At 38.0% G+C, this 18004-nt stretch overlaps 1 protein-coding gene across 6 annotated transcripts in view; it reads left to right on the top strand.

Annotated features, from left to right (window-relative positions):
• SLK (STE20 like kinase) overlaps positions 1-18004 on the top strand; it is a 49172-nt gene that overhangs the window by 20441 nt on the left and 10727 nt on the right. For 2 of the 6 annotated variants that reach the window (XM_083741548.1, XM_083741549.1), the window contains exons 6-14: positions 2210-2282; positions 2646-2840; positions 3494-3575; positions 5027-5155; positions 6441-7883; positions 9370-9500; positions 10091-10214; positions 11293-11472; positions 14235-14327. In XM_083741548.1, coding sequence (XP_083597674.1) covers positions 2210-2282; positions 2646-2840; positions 3494-3575; positions 5027-5155; positions 6441-7883; positions 9370-9500; positions 10091-10214; positions 11293-11472; positions 14235-14327 — 2450 coding nt within the window. Of the gene's footprint in view, positions 1-2209; positions 2283-2645; positions 2841-3493; positions 3576-5026; positions 5156-6437; positions 7884-9369; positions 9501-10090; positions 10215-11292; positions 11473-14234; positions 14328-18004 lie in introns of all 6 variants that reach the window. The other 4 variants (XM_083741546.1, XM_083741547.1, XM_083741551.1 and 1 more) reach the window with 3 other exon arrangements.

Here is an 18004-nt window from a genome sequence, read left to right as displayed (position 1 = left end):
TTAAAATGCCTGTACTTGTTCAGATAAATGATCTACATAGCTAGACCATTTCTTCGTATTGTACTGACCTACCAAATGCTTGGGGAAGATTATAATCAAGGCATGCTATCAATATTCATTGCTTGTTTTTTAAACCCCAGCATCTGGCAGTTACAGATAAGGTTCAATCATATGGTACCCTTACAATGTGGCTGTTGCTTCTGCATGGTCAGGTGCCATGCCAAGAAACCCCATCATATCGGCTAAGGTTTCCATGTGGGAAAATAAAAACTCCAGCTGTCCACTGAATGGGATTCCTTGATTGTTCAGAAGCAACAACCACTGAGATAATATGAATGGCATGCCTCTGAATACCAGTTGCTGGTAATCACAAGTCAAGTGAGGAGAGCACTGTTACACTCAGTTTCTGTTTGCAGGTTTCTCGTAGGCATCTAGTTGGCCGTTGTAAGATGAAAATGCTGTACTACATGGGTCTTTGGGCTTAATCCAGCAGGACTGTTATGTCCTTATAGGAGCAATATATTTTTAATCCAACTTTTAAACAATTGTTTGTACTTGGCTTTCAATACATGCTGTGGGAGTGGAGTCAATATGTAAATTATGCATTGAATGCTGAAGTACTTACTTTAGTCTTAAGGAATAAGATGTGCCTATTGAGTTTCAGCATTTTGAATATTTGTACCAGCAAGTAAATGCCTTTTGTTGTGCTGTAATTTGTTTCATTGGATTATTAGGCTCCTTTTAGATTATTATATATAGCTTTATTTCATTCTCACAATAAATCTTTAAAAATAGTTTGAGCTTAGATCTTCAGGGCAGTGTCTGCCTTTCGCCCTTGCTTTTTGTGGTGGCTGCTTGCTGTTTGGTCATAACTTAGCCCGCTAAGATGTTTAAAGGCCATTTTAGGAAATGCACATGAATGTGTGGGGATTAAGGAATGGACATACATTTCTTTTCTTCCCAGATTGAAACTATTGACTTAAACTGAGGAACAGCTTCCTCCTCAGCTCCGTTTACTATTTGCATCTTTAGGCAGAACGTTTCAGTATTAGCAAACTGGCTTCTTAAACTCATAGGGCCAGATTCAACTACAGTGGTACCTCGGTCTATGAACAGTCCTGTTAACGAACGCTTCGGACAACAAACTCTGCAATACCGGAAGTAGGTCTCATTAGGGAAAGTGCGTGCCTCGGTTTAAGAATGCTTTGGTCTAAGAACAGACCTCCAGAATGGATTAAGTTCGTAACCCAAGGTACCACTGTAGTCCGGTTTATAAGCAGAAGTCAGCACAAGGACTCCTGCTATTGCAGCAGGGCTCTCCTTCCCCCACATATCTCCAAGCCTTCACCAAATCCACTCTGGAGGTTTGGGAGAATGCCCAGAATAACCCAGGGTGGAAGGAAGGGAAAATAATTACATCGGACAAGCAGATTTCCATCAAAATTCCTAAATATGTTTCTAACCACGTACTGTGAACTAGGCCATTTCCATTGTGTGGCTTCATGTGGAACTGCATTGTTGTGTTACATTTTACTAAGCATTTATGATGTTAGTGGGGACAACAGCTTAGTGCTTATTGGGGACACTCATCTTTGCTACTAGTAACTTGTAGAATGAATTCCCTTCATATTTCTGTTGATGTGGACTTTTATGCCCCTTTCCCTCTGATTTTTATATCAAAATATTAAACGATGTAATCATATAATTAAAATGCATAACTATATCAGTTAAGTGTTCACAGAGCATATTGGTTATTCCATTATAAATATAAACTTCTACAAACCTCATCCATTTTTCTGTCTTCTTGAACCCCAAGAAAATCAATCTTTGTCATTATAGTAACATTCAATGATTTATAAAACCAATGCAAATATAGATGATTAAAGTGATTCTTTTGGCAAAGAGTGCCCAAGAAGCTCAATACTATTGGAGGTACAAGCTTCCAATTTGGGAGTTCAGCCTGAAGTGAAAAGAAGTCATGCCCCTACCTGTGCCTCACTTGTCACAGATCTACTCACTAGGTTAAACTATGCTCTCATCACTCATGAGCTTAATCCTTTCTCTATTAATTCATATTTTTTTGTTGTAAACCTGTTGAATATTCTTGACAAATGAGTGGTGTTATACAAGTTTTTACATAAATGACACTGTTTGAAGTAAAAGTGTATATTGGTATGAGTGACTGTAATGTTTTCTCATTTGTTTGAAGCGGATTTTGGAGTGTCTGCTAAAAATACAAGGACAATACAAAGACGAGATTCTTTCATTGGTACTCCATATTGGTATGTGTGCAATTTTTGTACTGTTTTATGCTGAGTGCAGCATACTGCATTTTATATACAAATTTCTATTTAAAAAAATCAAGTATAGTAAACAAAATGATAATGTTGTTTTGTTGGAGAATTTACTGGTTTTATTAACCTTAATTTATATGTAAGATTAGTCATACTCTGACCCATTGGAATCAATGGTTTATAGTAATTTATATACATTTATTTCAGTGGCTCTACTCTGATGGTGTTGATTATTTCCATTTAACTTGGTTAAATATTGCCCCTTGGGTATATTTCTTCTTGCTGTTGGAAATACCACTTATTACAGATAATTGATCTTAAACATCTTTTCTTTTTTGCTTTCTATCCCAGGATGGCTCCTGAAGTAGTAATGTGTGAGACCTCTAAAGACAGGCCTTATGATTACAAGGCTGATGTTTGGTCTTTAGGTGTCACTTTAATAGAAATGGCTGAAATAGAACCACCTCATCATGAATTGAATCCAATGCGTGTTCTGCTGAAAATAGCAAAGTCGGAACCACCATCGTTGGCACAACCTTCAAAATGGTGATTATTCTATTTTATGGTATATTTTTATTTTTCAAGAATAATACCTAGGTACAGAATAATAAAGCTGTCTTAATTTTTAAGATTGTCAATTGGCAAAAAAAGCACACAGGCCTCAAGAGTTAAATGTTGTTTCCCCCCAGAAGCAAATAGGCATTTCAAGCTTAGCTGGATATTAATTAGGCTAGCTTTCAGTTAAATATGAGGATGCAGATAGTGGTGTTATGGAAATAAAATAGTACAATAGTCTTGGACATTAATCTTCATTAAAATGATTTGAAGTATCTTCTATTTCTTTGGCAATCACTCATAGTCTTCCATAAACACGGTTTTAACAATGAGTCCGTAAGTGACTGTGGAGGCCAATTCTGGATCCACACATCCTTCCACAGTTGGGGACATTGGTTCCCAGGCGGGAGTTGATCACAGTATGGATTTGCCAATTGTGCCTTCCTCTTAGCACGTTTCTCGTATAATTGCTTATTAACAGTGTGCCGTGGATCTTATGAGAGGTAGCAGGCAAGAAGTAGACTGTACTGAAATTATTTTTATCTGACAGTCATTATATATTTCTGATGAAGTGGATGTCATCACTCAATTTGTATGTAGTACTGAATGTATAGCATTTATTGAGTTCAGCTTCTTTTATGCAGGTCTGCTGACTTCAAAGACTTTTTAAGGAAATGTTTGGAAAAAAATGTAGATGCCAGGTGGAACACTGCTGAACTTCTACAGGTAGGAAGAACGAAGTGTCTATTGAGTCATGAGATTTTATTGAGTGCATTTATATAAATAGTTTAAAACAGGAACTATTTTAAAAGTCTGCTAAATTTTCAATCTTTGTATGTTTTAACTTTATTTAGAATATTCCCATTTGCCATTGGTCACCAGAGAGTTAGGAGTCGGCACCAACTGGTTAATACCCCACTTTTCTAGCCATAGAATGATAAAAGCAGCAAATAACTTGTGTTTTAAAAACTGCAGTGCTTGCAATAGAAAATACTAAAAGCAACATAAAATAAATAAAATACCAGTTTTCCAGGAGCCACATGCTAGTGACAAACAGGGCAGCTCTACACTCTTTTGCAAACATGCATATACATACACAGTAGATACATCCAACATGCACCACAGAGGCACACAGACAGGTATACCCACAAACCTTTCCCAATCAGCAGGATGGAATGAAAGGAATATTGTGAGGAAATTTTAAAACTATCCTCCCTGCGGTCTCTGTCCCCCATCCCCAAACTCAGCTGATCAGAAAGCCGCTAAGCACAAGCAAAGAGGGCTCTGCTTAGGTTCCTTAAACTTTTCCAACATGAAGGGCAAGGAAAGCCATTTCAGCCATCACTTTGAGCAGTGCTCCCCCACCTCCCCTTTCAGCTGCTCCTCGAAGCAGCAGTTCCAAAAGATGACAGGTCCGCAATCCCCTTTGGACTGCTCCCAAGGAAGGGGGATGGTGAGACACTGGGGGCTAGTCCAAACAGCTATGCTTTGGATTTTAAAAGTAGCTGGTAATGTAGGCATGCAGATCTTTAGAAGAGGGCATTGGGGAAGTGAGTGAATAGCATGCACCCATTGGTAAACTGTGCTGTTACTCTTCTCCCTTACCAATGGTATTATCATGAGAAGCTCTCATGTCTAAGGGAGCTTGAGAATTTAAAGAGCACTTGGAAGGTTTTAGGGAGAAGACAGACATTCTGACTAAAGTATATCCAGACCTTGGTTATGCATAGGTCCTCTGGATTCCAGCCCTTGCTTATTACTGCCTGGTTTTTCAGAAGCTGCAGTCTCCTTCATAGTTTACAAGGAGCTAACCTAAATAAATGTAATAGGATGAATATGACTTAGTTACTTCATTGATGTTCCCACCTAAAATACATTAGATTTAAAAATAAAGACTTCTGAAATGGGGTCAGGCAAAGATAATCTGTCAGAGAAACACTCTTAGCTTCAGCTATGCAAAATTTCAAATAAATAAATGTAAATGATCTTAGACTTGAAAATAGAAAAACAAATAGCACAGAAAAAAGTTGTAAGCAGTATAAATTTTCCTTTAAGTGTTCTATTTTTTATTTTGAGTTGGATGCAAAAAAGACCATAACGTGTCCCTAAGTGATAAAATATGTTGCTATTAAATGGTTTTTAATTTTGATTAACTGATATTATGCCTTTTTAAACAGCATCCATTTGTTACTGTAACTTCTAATAAACCAGTCAGAGAACTGATTGCAGAAGCAAAGGCTGAAGTTACAGAGGAAGTAGAAGATGGGAAAGAGGAGGAAGAAGAGGAAGAAACTGAAAATTCTCTGGTAAGTTAAAATAAATATATCAAAAATATTTTAACTTGTGCTGCAGTTTACAGCTATGAATTGTATTCATTTCCATTGATCTTTCATGTAATTGCGCTTAGGGATACAATGCTAATTGCGTTTTATAAGATGTCCTGACATGCTTTCTGTTGCATAACACACAATTTTCTTTAAGATGCCAGTGTAAAATGCAAAGTAAGTAAATGTAAGCTTCCTTAGGATGCCATGGAACTGTTTCCATGGTCAGAGAAGGGAGAGCCACAGTCAAAGGCCCCTTTGTGACAGAAGAAATCTCTGTTGCCATTAGTCCTTTCTAGTTAGTGTTCCAGTGGGAGGAGGACCATGGGATCCTCCCATTCCTCCAGCGTGTCCCAAATAAGATAAAACCTCTGCCAGCTCTGGAGTCAGTGGTTACTTCTCCCCCTCCCATCAGTACAGTAAATTAGGAAAATCCACAGTAGGGAGGAAAAAGGAACAGGTCACTTCTGCTCTGGTCAACAGAAGACTTCACATTAGTGGTTTGCCAGCAAAGGATTTCCTTGGCTGAGAACACAGTTTAAAGCATACTAAATATATTCTGCAATATTATAGTAATGGAATAACTTCTCAATCATCAGTGCATATAGATTACAGAACACCATCATTTCTCAGACTTAAGTTGTAAGTTTACATGTTTGAATGAAATCTCCTTGAGCTTCCAGAATTTAAATAAATATGAAGACTAGATCCAGAGAACCATGAGCTGAGTTCTGTTTGCACTAGCAAATTTAATCACCTAATACCTCCCAGCTGTAGCAGCTATATACCCCTTGGAGAACCACTCCACAGGGTCAAGGGACCTTCTAGAATGATGGGGGGGGGGTGTCTGAGGAGACTGAGGACAGGGAACTTGCAAAAATTGGCTTTCCTCACACAAGAGGTTATCTGCATTTGCCCAATTTATTTGCAAAAAGAAAAAGTTAGTGATAAAATAAAAGTGTTGCTTATATTGCTCTAAATATAAAAGGGGGAACGGGGTTGAAGGATTATTACTATTACAGTGCACCCCAACCTATTACTACTACTACTACTACTACTACTACTACGACGTGACTATTGAATATGAAAGATTATAAAAACAGGTTAATCTGGAATGGGCAAGATACTTATCAATTTAGTGTGGAAGCTCCTAAATGATCACCATTACAAATAAATTCCCCATTGGCTGATATAAAACTTTGATAGCATTATTTCTTTATTACTGCATTGTATAGCTAATCAGTTTTGCGTATGTCTATTTTAGCAGTTACCTGCAAGTAAGCGAGCCTCATCTGACCTCAGCATTGCCAGCTCCGAAGAGGATAAACTTTCACAGAATGCCAGTATTCTGGAATCTGTTTCTGAAAAAACAGAGCGTTCATCCACAGAACAGACTAGTACTAGTGCACCTGAAGGTGAAAAAACAAGTGTGACTCCTGACAAAAATGAAAAGGAGAAATACACTGCAAGCATGAGTGGCACCATACAAGAAGACACTGAAAAACTGAAGAATGGATCAGCATTGCTCCATGAAGATGAGGAAGCGAAGAAGACTGAGAAGACAATTGAAAATTCAAGATTAAGTGAAAACACAGAGTCACAGAAAGAGGGAAAGAAAATTGGCACAGTAGTATCTGAAACTAATGTTGAGCCCAGTCTAAAAACAGAGGAAGGAAAGGACTTCACAAATGAATCAACGGTTGAAAACCAACAAGAAACAATTCCTGATGATGGAGGCAGCAGTGCAGAAATCACAGATGCAGTCTCTAAAGCAGCTGGTGTGAAAGAAGAAAGTACCACAAACCTCCAAGAAAATGAAATGGAAGAGGCAAAGCCTACCGAAGGGATTAAAGAGGTTGAGGAATTGCAAAGGGATGACAAATGTAAAAAGGGTGATCTGAAAGAGACCGAAAGTCAGAAAAATGAAGTTAGTGCAGGTACTGAGGAATCACGGGTAAAGGACATAGCTGAGACAGCTGATGAACCACAGAAGCAAATAAAAGAAGGTACCAGTAGTCCACAAGAGATGGACACTACTGGCAACAATCTGGTCACCGATGTAGATAAAGTGCTTGAAAATGCTCAGGAGCCAGCAGAGTGCCTGGCTGAGAATGCTTCTGAGAAAGTCTCAGAAATGGGGAAAATGGTAGATTCTGATCAGCAGTTAGTTGAGGGATACAATGACGATTCAAAGAAGACAAGCAGCACAAAGGAAACAGAGGTCAGTGTTTCAGAAAGAGCAGACAACATTGAGCATAAGCCAGCAGACAAAAAACATACTGAAGAGGCAAGAACTGAAGAAAGCAATATTGCACCAGGGGATAAAATTGCAGAACCTGATCATAAAGTAGAAAACAGAGCTGAGGAGAAGCATGAGAATAATATACAAATGGACACAGACCAACCAGCAGTTTCCAGTGGCTTGCCAGTTGAAAATAAGCTTGAGGATTCTGCAGCCAAGCAGATGCATGAACATGAGGCGTCTCCAGTACCCAATATTAGCATTAGCTCTGCAGAAAATGAAGCAGAAGATAAATCTGGCAATCGGGATAGTGTTGAAAACTCGCATCATGTTGATTCTGAAAGCACTAAAGAAAATGACACAGATTCAGGCAGAGGTTCCACTGCTGACAACAGCAGCATTGATTTGAACTTGTCCATTTCCAGTTTCCTCACTAAAAACAAGGAGAGTGGATCAATATCTTTACAAGTAAGAGTCAACAATTCTATTATAATAACAGAAGAGATACAGATCAGGGTAGCTAGCTTGCAGCCCATGCACTGGATTTGCCCCACCAACCCATAGGAAGTGGCTCACTAGCCTCCACAGCTTGTCTCTGAATCTGATCAGGAGATAAAATTTCTCTACCTGTTCTTTAGATAGGATCTTAAAGGTATGAGATAAAATCAGAAAATCTGGGATTCTGTCTCCATTCTAAGCCCAAGACTTAAGATCTCTGCCTGCTTTTTAAGAACAAAAGGCAGCATATTCCTCCACTCCAGCACAGGAGTAGGTGCAAAATAAAAGGCTGGGTTTCCAGCCTTTACTACACCAGTGCTGGAATAAGAAAGGCTGGAAATACTGAGTGTTTATGTGTGTGTAAGAGAACGAGAGAGTTGTGTATAGAACAGGTGAGCATGGTATGTGGTGGTGCATGTGTGTTTGGTCCATATGTGAGCTGTATGATAGTGCATGTGTATACCATGACCCTCAGAGGAGTAGTTAAATATCAATGTGGCCCTTAAGCAAAAAAATGTTAGCTAGCCTTAACAAAGGCAGTGTGTAACATACACACTAGAGGGATGTGGGTGGCGCTGTGGTCTAAACCACAGAGCCTAGGGCTTACCGATCGGAAGGTCGGCGGTTCAAATCCCCACGACGGCGTGAGCTCCCGTTGTTCAGTCCCAACTCCTGACCACCTAGCAGTTCGAAAGCACGTAGATAAATAGGTACCGCTCCAGCGGGAAGGTAAACAGCATTTCTGTGTGCTGCGCTGGTTTGTCAGAAGCAGCTTAATCATGCTGGCCACATGACCCAGAAGCTGTCTGCGGACAAACGCCAGCTCCCTCTGCCTATAGAGCGAGATGAGCGCACAACCCCAGAGTCGTCCACAACTGGACCTAACGGTCAGGGGTACCTTTACCTTTACATTTTTAACATACACACTATATAATATATTTTATGTTTACAACTAGATATCTGTCTACAAATTTAAGTGAAGGTTCCTGAATTCATGCAAAATAAGAATTTTAAGGCTGTCACCCTAGATATCCATAGCAGAGAGTAAATTACATTGAAATTATAAGTATATACTTCTGAATTAACAGCTTGAAAATAGGTTTGAGTTATCTTTCTGTTCTTGGTTACTTTTGTAAAAGTGAAGGTGGATTGCATATGTAGCAGTTATTTAGATGATTACTTCAGCCTTGTCTGTATATTCAGTAGTATACTGGTCCAAAATGCCCAGTTGAAGAAATTAATTCTTCTTTAAGAACATACCTCATAGCAAACTTGAGTCCATCTTTGCCCACCTTGTGAAAAGAAACAGAATTAAATAGAGAAATTTAGCATCTAATTCTGTTGATTGGAAACTGAAATCTTTGAACTTGCAGGCTTTGGGTTCTTTCAAAAATAAGTAAAGGTTGGACAGGTATGCTTTATGCAGCACAGAAATAATGCATGATTTTTTATTCAGGAAACTAAAAGACATAAGAAAACATTAAAGAAAACTCGCAAATTTGTTGTTGATGGTGTGGAAGTAAGTGTGACTACCTCTAAAATTGTAACAGAAAGTGATTCTAAAAGTGAAGAATTACGATATCTTCGGTGAGTTTGAAAATACCCATTCTTAATGACAGAGGATTTCTTCTCTGAATTAAAACAACTTTTCTCATGCTTGTTTTTAATAACTTACTGTGGTTTGATTATATTTAACAAAATTAATGTTGTCCCTTTAAATAACGTATGAATCAATCCAGACCATGATATCATCTGAGGCCCTTCTTTGTGTGCCTTCTCCATGAGAGGTCTGGCGGGTAACAACATGGCAATGGGCCTTGGTTGTGGAATTCTCTCCCCATCTCTTACATGGCACCTTCATTACATATTTTTAGATGCCAGGCAAAAACATTCCTCTTCTCCCAGGCCTTTGTGTAATTAAACAATCTATGGCCCAATAGGGGAGTATTGTTTTCGTTTATTACTGTGTTGTGCATTTTTGTGTTTTTATACTGTAAACTGCCCTGTAATCCTCGGATGAAGGACAGTATAAAAATTTAATAAATAATATATAAAATGCAGATGTTCGTTTCTGCACAGCCCCCCAATGCATCTACACTGTACACTGATGCAGAATTCTGAACTCGGTCTGTTTCTTTCTCCCCTGCAATACTGCTTCCATTCTCCTTAACTATTAGGCGTCAAGAATTAAGAGAGTTACGACTTCTACAAAAAGAAGAGCAGCGAGCTCAACAGCAGCTTAGTAATAAACTTTTACAACAAAGAGAACAGATGTTCAGGCGCTTTGAACAAGAAATGACGGTAAGGTTTGATTTCCATGTACCCACATTTTGCAGGCCCCTTATTTTGAGTTAATTTACTTAATGTAAGCAGCCTAGAAGTCATTCTAGGTATATCCTTGTGCTTGTTGCCACATTTCATCTTATGTATTATGAATGAAACTTGCATACCAAAAGCCTTAACTGAACTGCAAACTACCGCAATGGTAGCCCTGCATGTAGTCACTGGCTGCCAACAGTGGAAAAGGCAGTGAAGCGCTGCATTGTTTAGCTTGAGAGTGTCTTGTTAAGGCATGGTCAGTACTAGAATTGGCAGAATGTGGCCACTTCTTACCCTTGCAGGTTAGAAACATTTATTTTCTACTTGTAGGTAGTTAATGCAGCTTTCCAGGATTGCTATACAGAAGAGGAAGCTGTTGCATACTTTGACAACTGTAGAAAATATCTCAAAATAATTTCAGAGGCCCAGTTCATGATCTTTGCCTTTCTGTAGTAGACTGTGGTAACCAAAATACTGTGATCTTCTAGCCCATGTGCAATTTTTTTTTCTTTGCAGTGAAAAAACTTACTTGAAAAAGTGTTCCATGTATTGGGGGATCTGCTCATTCATTGGGCAGAGAAAAATTCTCCCTATTATATCTGAAACAGACTCCTGTATTAAAGATTGCATACAAAACAAAGCTTAACCACTATACCCTTAACAAAATAGTTTACATATGTTGAGTTCCAAATATTAGATTCTCAAGAGCTGAATTTCAGATCACTTCACCATGTGTTTGTTTGTGTTCAAGAAGGAAATAAACTTTATACTATCAGTCCCAGTGAGAAGATAAGAGTTCTGCCAATTTTTTTAAACTCTGTGCAATAACAATTAGTTCCACTTCTGATTCTGAGTTCTGAAGAATTTCTATGGGGTTTTAAAAGTATTTTTGTGCTTCTTAATGGCAGAAAAACCCAGGTAGTGCCTTTTCAATCAGTTAGAAAATCTAGGAACTGAAAAGCATAGGCAATTGTTACTTGTGCAGACTTCCACTGCCCTGCTTCAAACCCATCAAGTTCAGCAATAGGTAAATATAAAATTTAATGGAATTATTTTTCAGAGCAAGAAGCGGCAATATGACCAGGAGATTGAAAACCTGGAAAAACAGCAGAAACAGACAATAGAGCGCTTGGAACAGGAACATACAAATCGCTTACGTGATGAAGCAAAACGCATCAAAGCAGAACAAGAGAAAGAATTGTCCAAATTTCAGAACATGCTGAAAAACAGGAAAAAAGAGGTAAATACTATTTATTTAGTTGGAGGAAATAAGGTTGGTATTTCTTGGTCTCCAGTGATGTCTGTAGTCTTACTTTGAAAAAAAGATGTATCACCATAAGATGCCTCAATAGTAGATGTATTTTTATAGTAATATTTAGCACTGAAAAGTTTTTTAAAATAAAAAACAGCCATGTGGAATGAAAATAGTAACCTTAGATAGGAGCAAAGAAAATATAATGAAAAAACAATTACGTGGTCTAGATGTCTCCACCCTTATGATTTAAACATCATCGTTAGCATAGGAGTTTCGCCATTTATTTGGAACAGTATCAAATGTTATATGTAGTCAATACCTGTATGTTACAGACAATGTAAAATTGACCTAGGAGTTCAATAGGGAGAACTTCTAGAATCCATTGCACACATATCTGTCACATGTGCCTCTTTGGATATGTGTGACAAATAAAGATTTTCCTTACTATATTCAATACATATAAAAGCAGCACAAAGGTGGAGGGATGAGGATATTTGTGCATTGGTTCATGAAACATTCATAACAAAATGCAATGGTTTTTTGTTTTTCTTTTTACTTGTAGTTGAATTTGTTAAAAAGGTGATTTAATTAACTTTGTGTGGAAGAGTCTAGAACTCTGTGCTGTGGAAGACTACTCTGTGCCTCCAGAAAATCTTAAAACTGCAATCTTAAGCATGCATGCAATCTTTGTTTGCATGCATACTTCTGATAGCAAGATTTGTTGTCGCCAACTTTATTCTACTCATTACAAAGCCATTTAAACTAATAATCTAGATTCAACTGTTGAGCACCGCTAGCAGAAGCCTGCACGCGGACATTGGATAATGCAACAGGGCTTTCTTCCTCCCTCTGCACAGCATTAAAGTGGCTCAAATGGAGAAGGATAACCTCCAGAACAGCACACTGGAATAGGAGAGCAAGCTCTTGCCATTTGGCAAGATGAAACACTTGTGCTGCCATAACGATTACCATGGCACTACTTTGAATTATTCCCAGTGAACCTAAGTTAGTGATGACTGCAACTTCAGTGACTCTACCCTGAGTAGGACTAGCATTGGATACAGTGGTACCTTGGTTTGCATACATCTTGGTTTGCAAATGTTTTGGATAACAAACACATCAAACCCAGAAGTGCATGTCCCGATTTGCAACCTTTCTTTGGATTGCAACCCAATTTTTTTTGGATTACGAACAAATTTTGGGGGGAGGCCTCATTGGCGAAAGCGCACCTTGGGTTACTACCTGTTTTGGTTTACAAACGGACCTCTGGAACAGATTATGGTTGTAAACCAAGGTACCACTGTATAACCCTTGATCTTTCAGAATGACTCACATGGGGGATTGATTGTAATATATGTTAAGGACTAGATATGACCCAGTCAGTGATAAAGGCATTTTTTAAATTTAATTTGAGTTTAGTTTGAGTTCAGCAGAGAGCATAGTTATGTATCAAGTTCAGTTGATTTAAAATCAAACCAAATTGAAATTTGTACTCTTTCATTACTCTGGATGGGAGAAATATAGCTGTGCAATATGCAGAAATTCTACCTGTGATCTCATTGTTCTGCAGAAAGTGCCTGTAATCTTTTACTTCTCATCTTAACTTTTAAAAAAGCAGTTCAACAATTTCTAGATAATATACCAATTTTGAGGCATATAATATGAACAGATTGCACAGATTTCTAGATGCTTTCATTTGGTTTTTAAACTACTTTTCAAGATTTTTATACTAAGTAATATATGTCATTTAATCTCCAAGATACCATCACTTGTGTTTAATTTGCACAATATTGACTATTATTTCTTCTTTTTGCTGAATTTCTTGCACTCTGAGTCTATTGGTAATTGGGTCTCAAAAGAAAATCTGGTGAAGAGGTTTAATGCACTCAGGACCAATCTTTTTCATTGAACAGTAGCATGTGGTGATTTGGGCTTTGTTTTCTGTGGGTTCTTTGTCTTTTAAACAGCCATTTTTTTCTTGGATAGTTGTGACCTCCTAGTTCTTTTGTAGGAAATAACATCTAGAGTACTGAATCTCTTCATGAGAGTATGAAAAATATACAATCATACTTTTGATTATCTATATAACATGCATTATTATTTCCTGACAAAATGATCCTTTAGAGCCTTTGAAATACATTGCTGAAACATATTTGTAAGTGGTTGCCTTCTTTGAATGTCACTAGCTAGATAAGCTATATGAAACTGGACACTTGATTTACACTTTCCTCTGCTCTGCAAATGCCCCTTTTGAGGTGGCTTACTTTTATGAAAGTTGTTCTTTAGACAATTGTGTCTCAAATAAGACATAATGTCAACAGTAGCTGTTATTTTTGAGAAATCTAAACATCCTGCTATTTTGGAGCTTTTCCATGACGGTAAAATCATTTGTTGTCCCTCCCAATATCATTCTTCCTTTGACAATGGTCTTAAATTCCTTTGTGTTATACTGAATGATTGCATAAAAAGTAAATGTAAAAGCATCTAATTAGTAGTTGCATGCAAAATGAAACTAGTTTCTAGAATACAATTAGCTCATGCACTTCTTTGTAGAATGCAGTCCGCAAATGCTTTGTGCATGCTGCTTCTTCCATCCACCTTCTGCCAAGCTAACTCTTCTGGCTTCAATGCATGCTCTCTGATAACCTTTATAATGCCTGGCCTGCTCCTCTCGTATTCACCATAAAATGCTTGCTGTGGAGAAAAAGGGTTATCTTCCCCACCTTCTGCATGCTTGTGCACTATAGGTTTTTAATGAAGTGGAGAAAGCACCAAAAGAGCTGAGAAAAGAGCTCATGAAACGCAAGAAAGAGGAACTTTCTCAATCCCAGCATGCTCAGGTAACCGCAGCAGCTTCATGCTTCTAAAAACAACCAAGCAGCTTTGTTCACAATAGCTTTAACCATTCCATAGTGGTTGCTTTTTGTTTTCCCTCTGAGTAAATATGATATTAATTTGTAATGACTGACCATTCTTAAAACCGTAGCTCAAACGTGTCATATAAACAGAAGTGCAATCTATTCAGTATTCATTTACTTAGATGTGATTAGTTAGAACAACAGCCAAAGTTATAAAAATGCCATTTATGTAGTTAGTGTGTATTCAGGTGTGGATATGAATTTCAGGCTGTAATGTCTACTTTATTCAGGGCATTTACCATAAAGAATAATGTTATCAAAGTGTAAAAGTAGTAAATAATATTATTATAAGCAATTTTTCATTATATCTTACCTTTGAATCTTTTAATCCCAGGCAATGCAGTTGACATGATGGTGTCCATGTTTATTATTTAATGGCTTGCCTGTACTTTCTTTGTTCCAAGCATGCTATTGCAGCAGACATACTATTGATTACTTTTCCTGTCTGAAACGAAGCGCATCTGAAATATATAAGGATCTGGGTGTGTGGCAGTGTATATAGTGATTAAGGCTATGAAGAACTCTTCACTTGTTGTTGACATTCCTTGTCTTGGTATTAAATCCCAGACTAAGTACAGATAACTTCTGATATCCATGAATACTTCCTATGTATTCATGTACAATGAGACTGAAGTACTTCTGAAGTAATGCTTCAGGTATAATTTTTTTCAGTGAGCTGTATCACAGTTTCTGTACAAGGGTGTGAGGGGGTCAGGAGACAGCTGCTGAACTCCCTGAATGACAGAGAAATCTCAGGAGTCAGTGCACTAAAGAAATACAGGTGGAATGTTAGGGGAGGGAAAGAGAGTTAAAATAGAGGCATTGCCAGACTGTCCAAAGCCAGTTTATCTCATGTATGGAGCAGAATCCAGCTATTGCAGATATTCACAGTAGTGTATGCTACTGCTTTCTAAAGACAACTGTGTATATTTGAATATGCACATCTCTTGGAACTGGATATTTGAGAAGGTGTACATCCAGCCAATATTGTACTACATGAAGGCTTATTGAGTAACTACAGTCTTAAATATATTGGAGAAAATTCATTAATATCTTTTGGGCACAGAAAGTTAACAATATAGGTTAAATAGGGACCAGGTTGTAGGGCATTATCTAGCAAAATAAAATAAATACTGAATACATGCCATAAAGGTTTTTACTTCGTTTTGCAATTGGTGTCTTTATGAATACAGTGTAATTTTTTTCTCTCATAGCTCCACCCACATCACTGTAGGTATAAACTATAGCTTCAGAAATTTTACATCTTTTAACAGAAGTAATTCAGTACAACTTCTACTTTTAGGGAGGGAGGTTCTCCACTAATGAGTCATACAGTCTTATTGCTTATGTTCGGTGTTTGAATGCATGGTTTGTGCTTGCATTCTGACCTCGGAAGTACATTGTATTCTGCTCTGCAGGGCGTTGCTCAGGTTATGATTCAGTCTTTTCAGTTGTCCTCATGTACCCTCTTCAATGCAATAATGCAGGATGTAAGTCCAACATGCCAAAAATTGGATGTTTCCTCTGTAGTTCTAGCTTGTTGTTCTGCTTTTTCTCTGACACGCATGTGCTGATGAATTTTTTAAAAAAAATCTAAAAATGTGTTCATCTGCAAAAAGATTGCGATGGACAAACTGGGCAAATGAGACTTGTTGATTTTCAGCACATGTGTGAAACCAGTGCTATGTTTTGCTTTTCTGTGTGCAGTGAAACAGTCATTTTCCAGAATGCTCCCTGATACCACCTGACAATGGGTGTTCCCTGCTGTACCTTATAGAGTCAGCCATCCTAAGTTTTGACTCATGGGGCAAGGAACACCCTTGTGACATTTTTTTCTTCTCTGCCTTGTGCAGTAGTGGTAATTTATTTTTTAAACAAACCCGCTTCTACCTTTGTGTTCTCTCTTCTTTTCCACCAGATGGTAGTTGGGATTTTAGTAGGAAGGTGGAAAGTTTGCTTTGCAAACTTTATTGAAACGGCCTTTTGTTACATGGCTCTGGGAACAGGAATCTGTAGAACATCTAGGCTCCCCATCAGCACTGAATACCAAATCTCTCTGTCTCTTGTAATTGCATAACAATGTTAGTGATCACAAGCCTGACATGGAAGTCTATGTCAACTGACCTTTCGTTCACAAAACTACAGAATAGGCTGTGGTAATATCCTTTATCTAGGTTATTCTCATGTTTTGTGTTCTAAAACATACTCATCTGAACTGAGGAAGCCTCAGGACTGAAACACTACTTGCTTTCATTTCAGTTTAATAATCCAGCTCCTGCAATTTGGCAGAATTGCTGCTTGAGAAGGGCAGGTACATTTGCCAATTGTCTCACTTCATCAAAGCCAATAAGTAGACAGTGGACCTTTCTTGTTGTTGACATCTGTTTCTGCAGATCTGGATTTTTGGATTTGTCTCTACAAATTTTTGGTTTTTGTTGTTGGAGCTTTTTTCCTGCTTTTCATTAGAATTTTGATAGTGGTAAACTACAAACTTTTCCTTCCTCTCACATGCCCCCCCCCCCCCCGCATCCTCTGAAATTTGCTCTGGGGTTTCCTTCAACTCTCCAGAACAGATCTGTGGGGTCACAGGGAGTTGAGGCAATTCAATCCCTAAAACAGTGGTACCTCAGGTTACATACGCTTCAGGTTACATACGCGTCAGGTTACAGACTCCACTAACCCAAAAATAGTACTTCGGGTTAAGAACTTTGCTTCAGGATGAGAACAGAAATTGTGCTTTGGCGGCACAGCAGCAGCGGGAGGCCCCATTAGCTAAAGTGGTGCTTCAGGATAAGAACAGTTTCAGGTTAAGAATGGACCTCTGGAACGAATTAAGTACTTAACCCGAGGTACCACTGTATTGAAGTGAAGAAGGTAGCATTTGTAAAAAATTGATTCTGAGGGTAAAGCTTTCAGTTTTGGGGGGATGTTTAAAATAATGTACATTTTCTATAGTTTTCAGGAAACACAAGCTAACCAAAGTTGAACATACTTCAGTCTCACTGACTTTCATTAGGAGAGAATTAAAAAAAAGAAACTATATTTTAACTATATATATAGGTTGTACAGATATTCCACACTTACATAATTTATAATTTCCAGAAACTATGTCTGTGCCATTGATCTAATACAGTGTTTCCCAACCTTGGGTCTCCAGCTGCTGTTGGACTACAATTCCCATCATCCCTGACCATTGATCTTGCTAGCAAGGGATGATGGGAGTTGTTGTCCAAAAACAGCTAGAGACCCAAGGTTGGGAAACACTGATCTAATACATTTATAATGAGAGTGATACCTAAACTGTGGAATCATGCAGTAGGCTTCCAGGTCCCCCCTTCTTGTTAATGTTAACTCTGGTTTGGTGTTATGTTTACCTCATCACTAAATATGCTTAGTTTTTAAACTAAGATTTGAAAATTGCAGTGAAAATCTACTTTGCAAGTTTTGATTAAAACTAACCATGGTTAGCATGGGTGCAAACTTAATGTTGCATTGTAGTTAATGCTAACCAGGGGTAATTTACATGCAAAAAGGGAAAGGGACCTTAAGAACCTAATGTCCCCAAACACAGAGGATCACCACCATCACTGCTGCACTGT

Source organism: Podarcis gaigeae (assembly GCF_964106915.1).
Source record: "Podarcis gaigeae genome assembly, chromosome: 5".
Classification (NCBI taxonomy): Eukaryota; Metazoa; Chordata; class Lepidosauria; order Squamata; family Lacertidae; genus Podarcis; species Podarcis gaigeae.
This window is presented reverse-complemented; position numbering and strand designations above follow the sequence as displayed.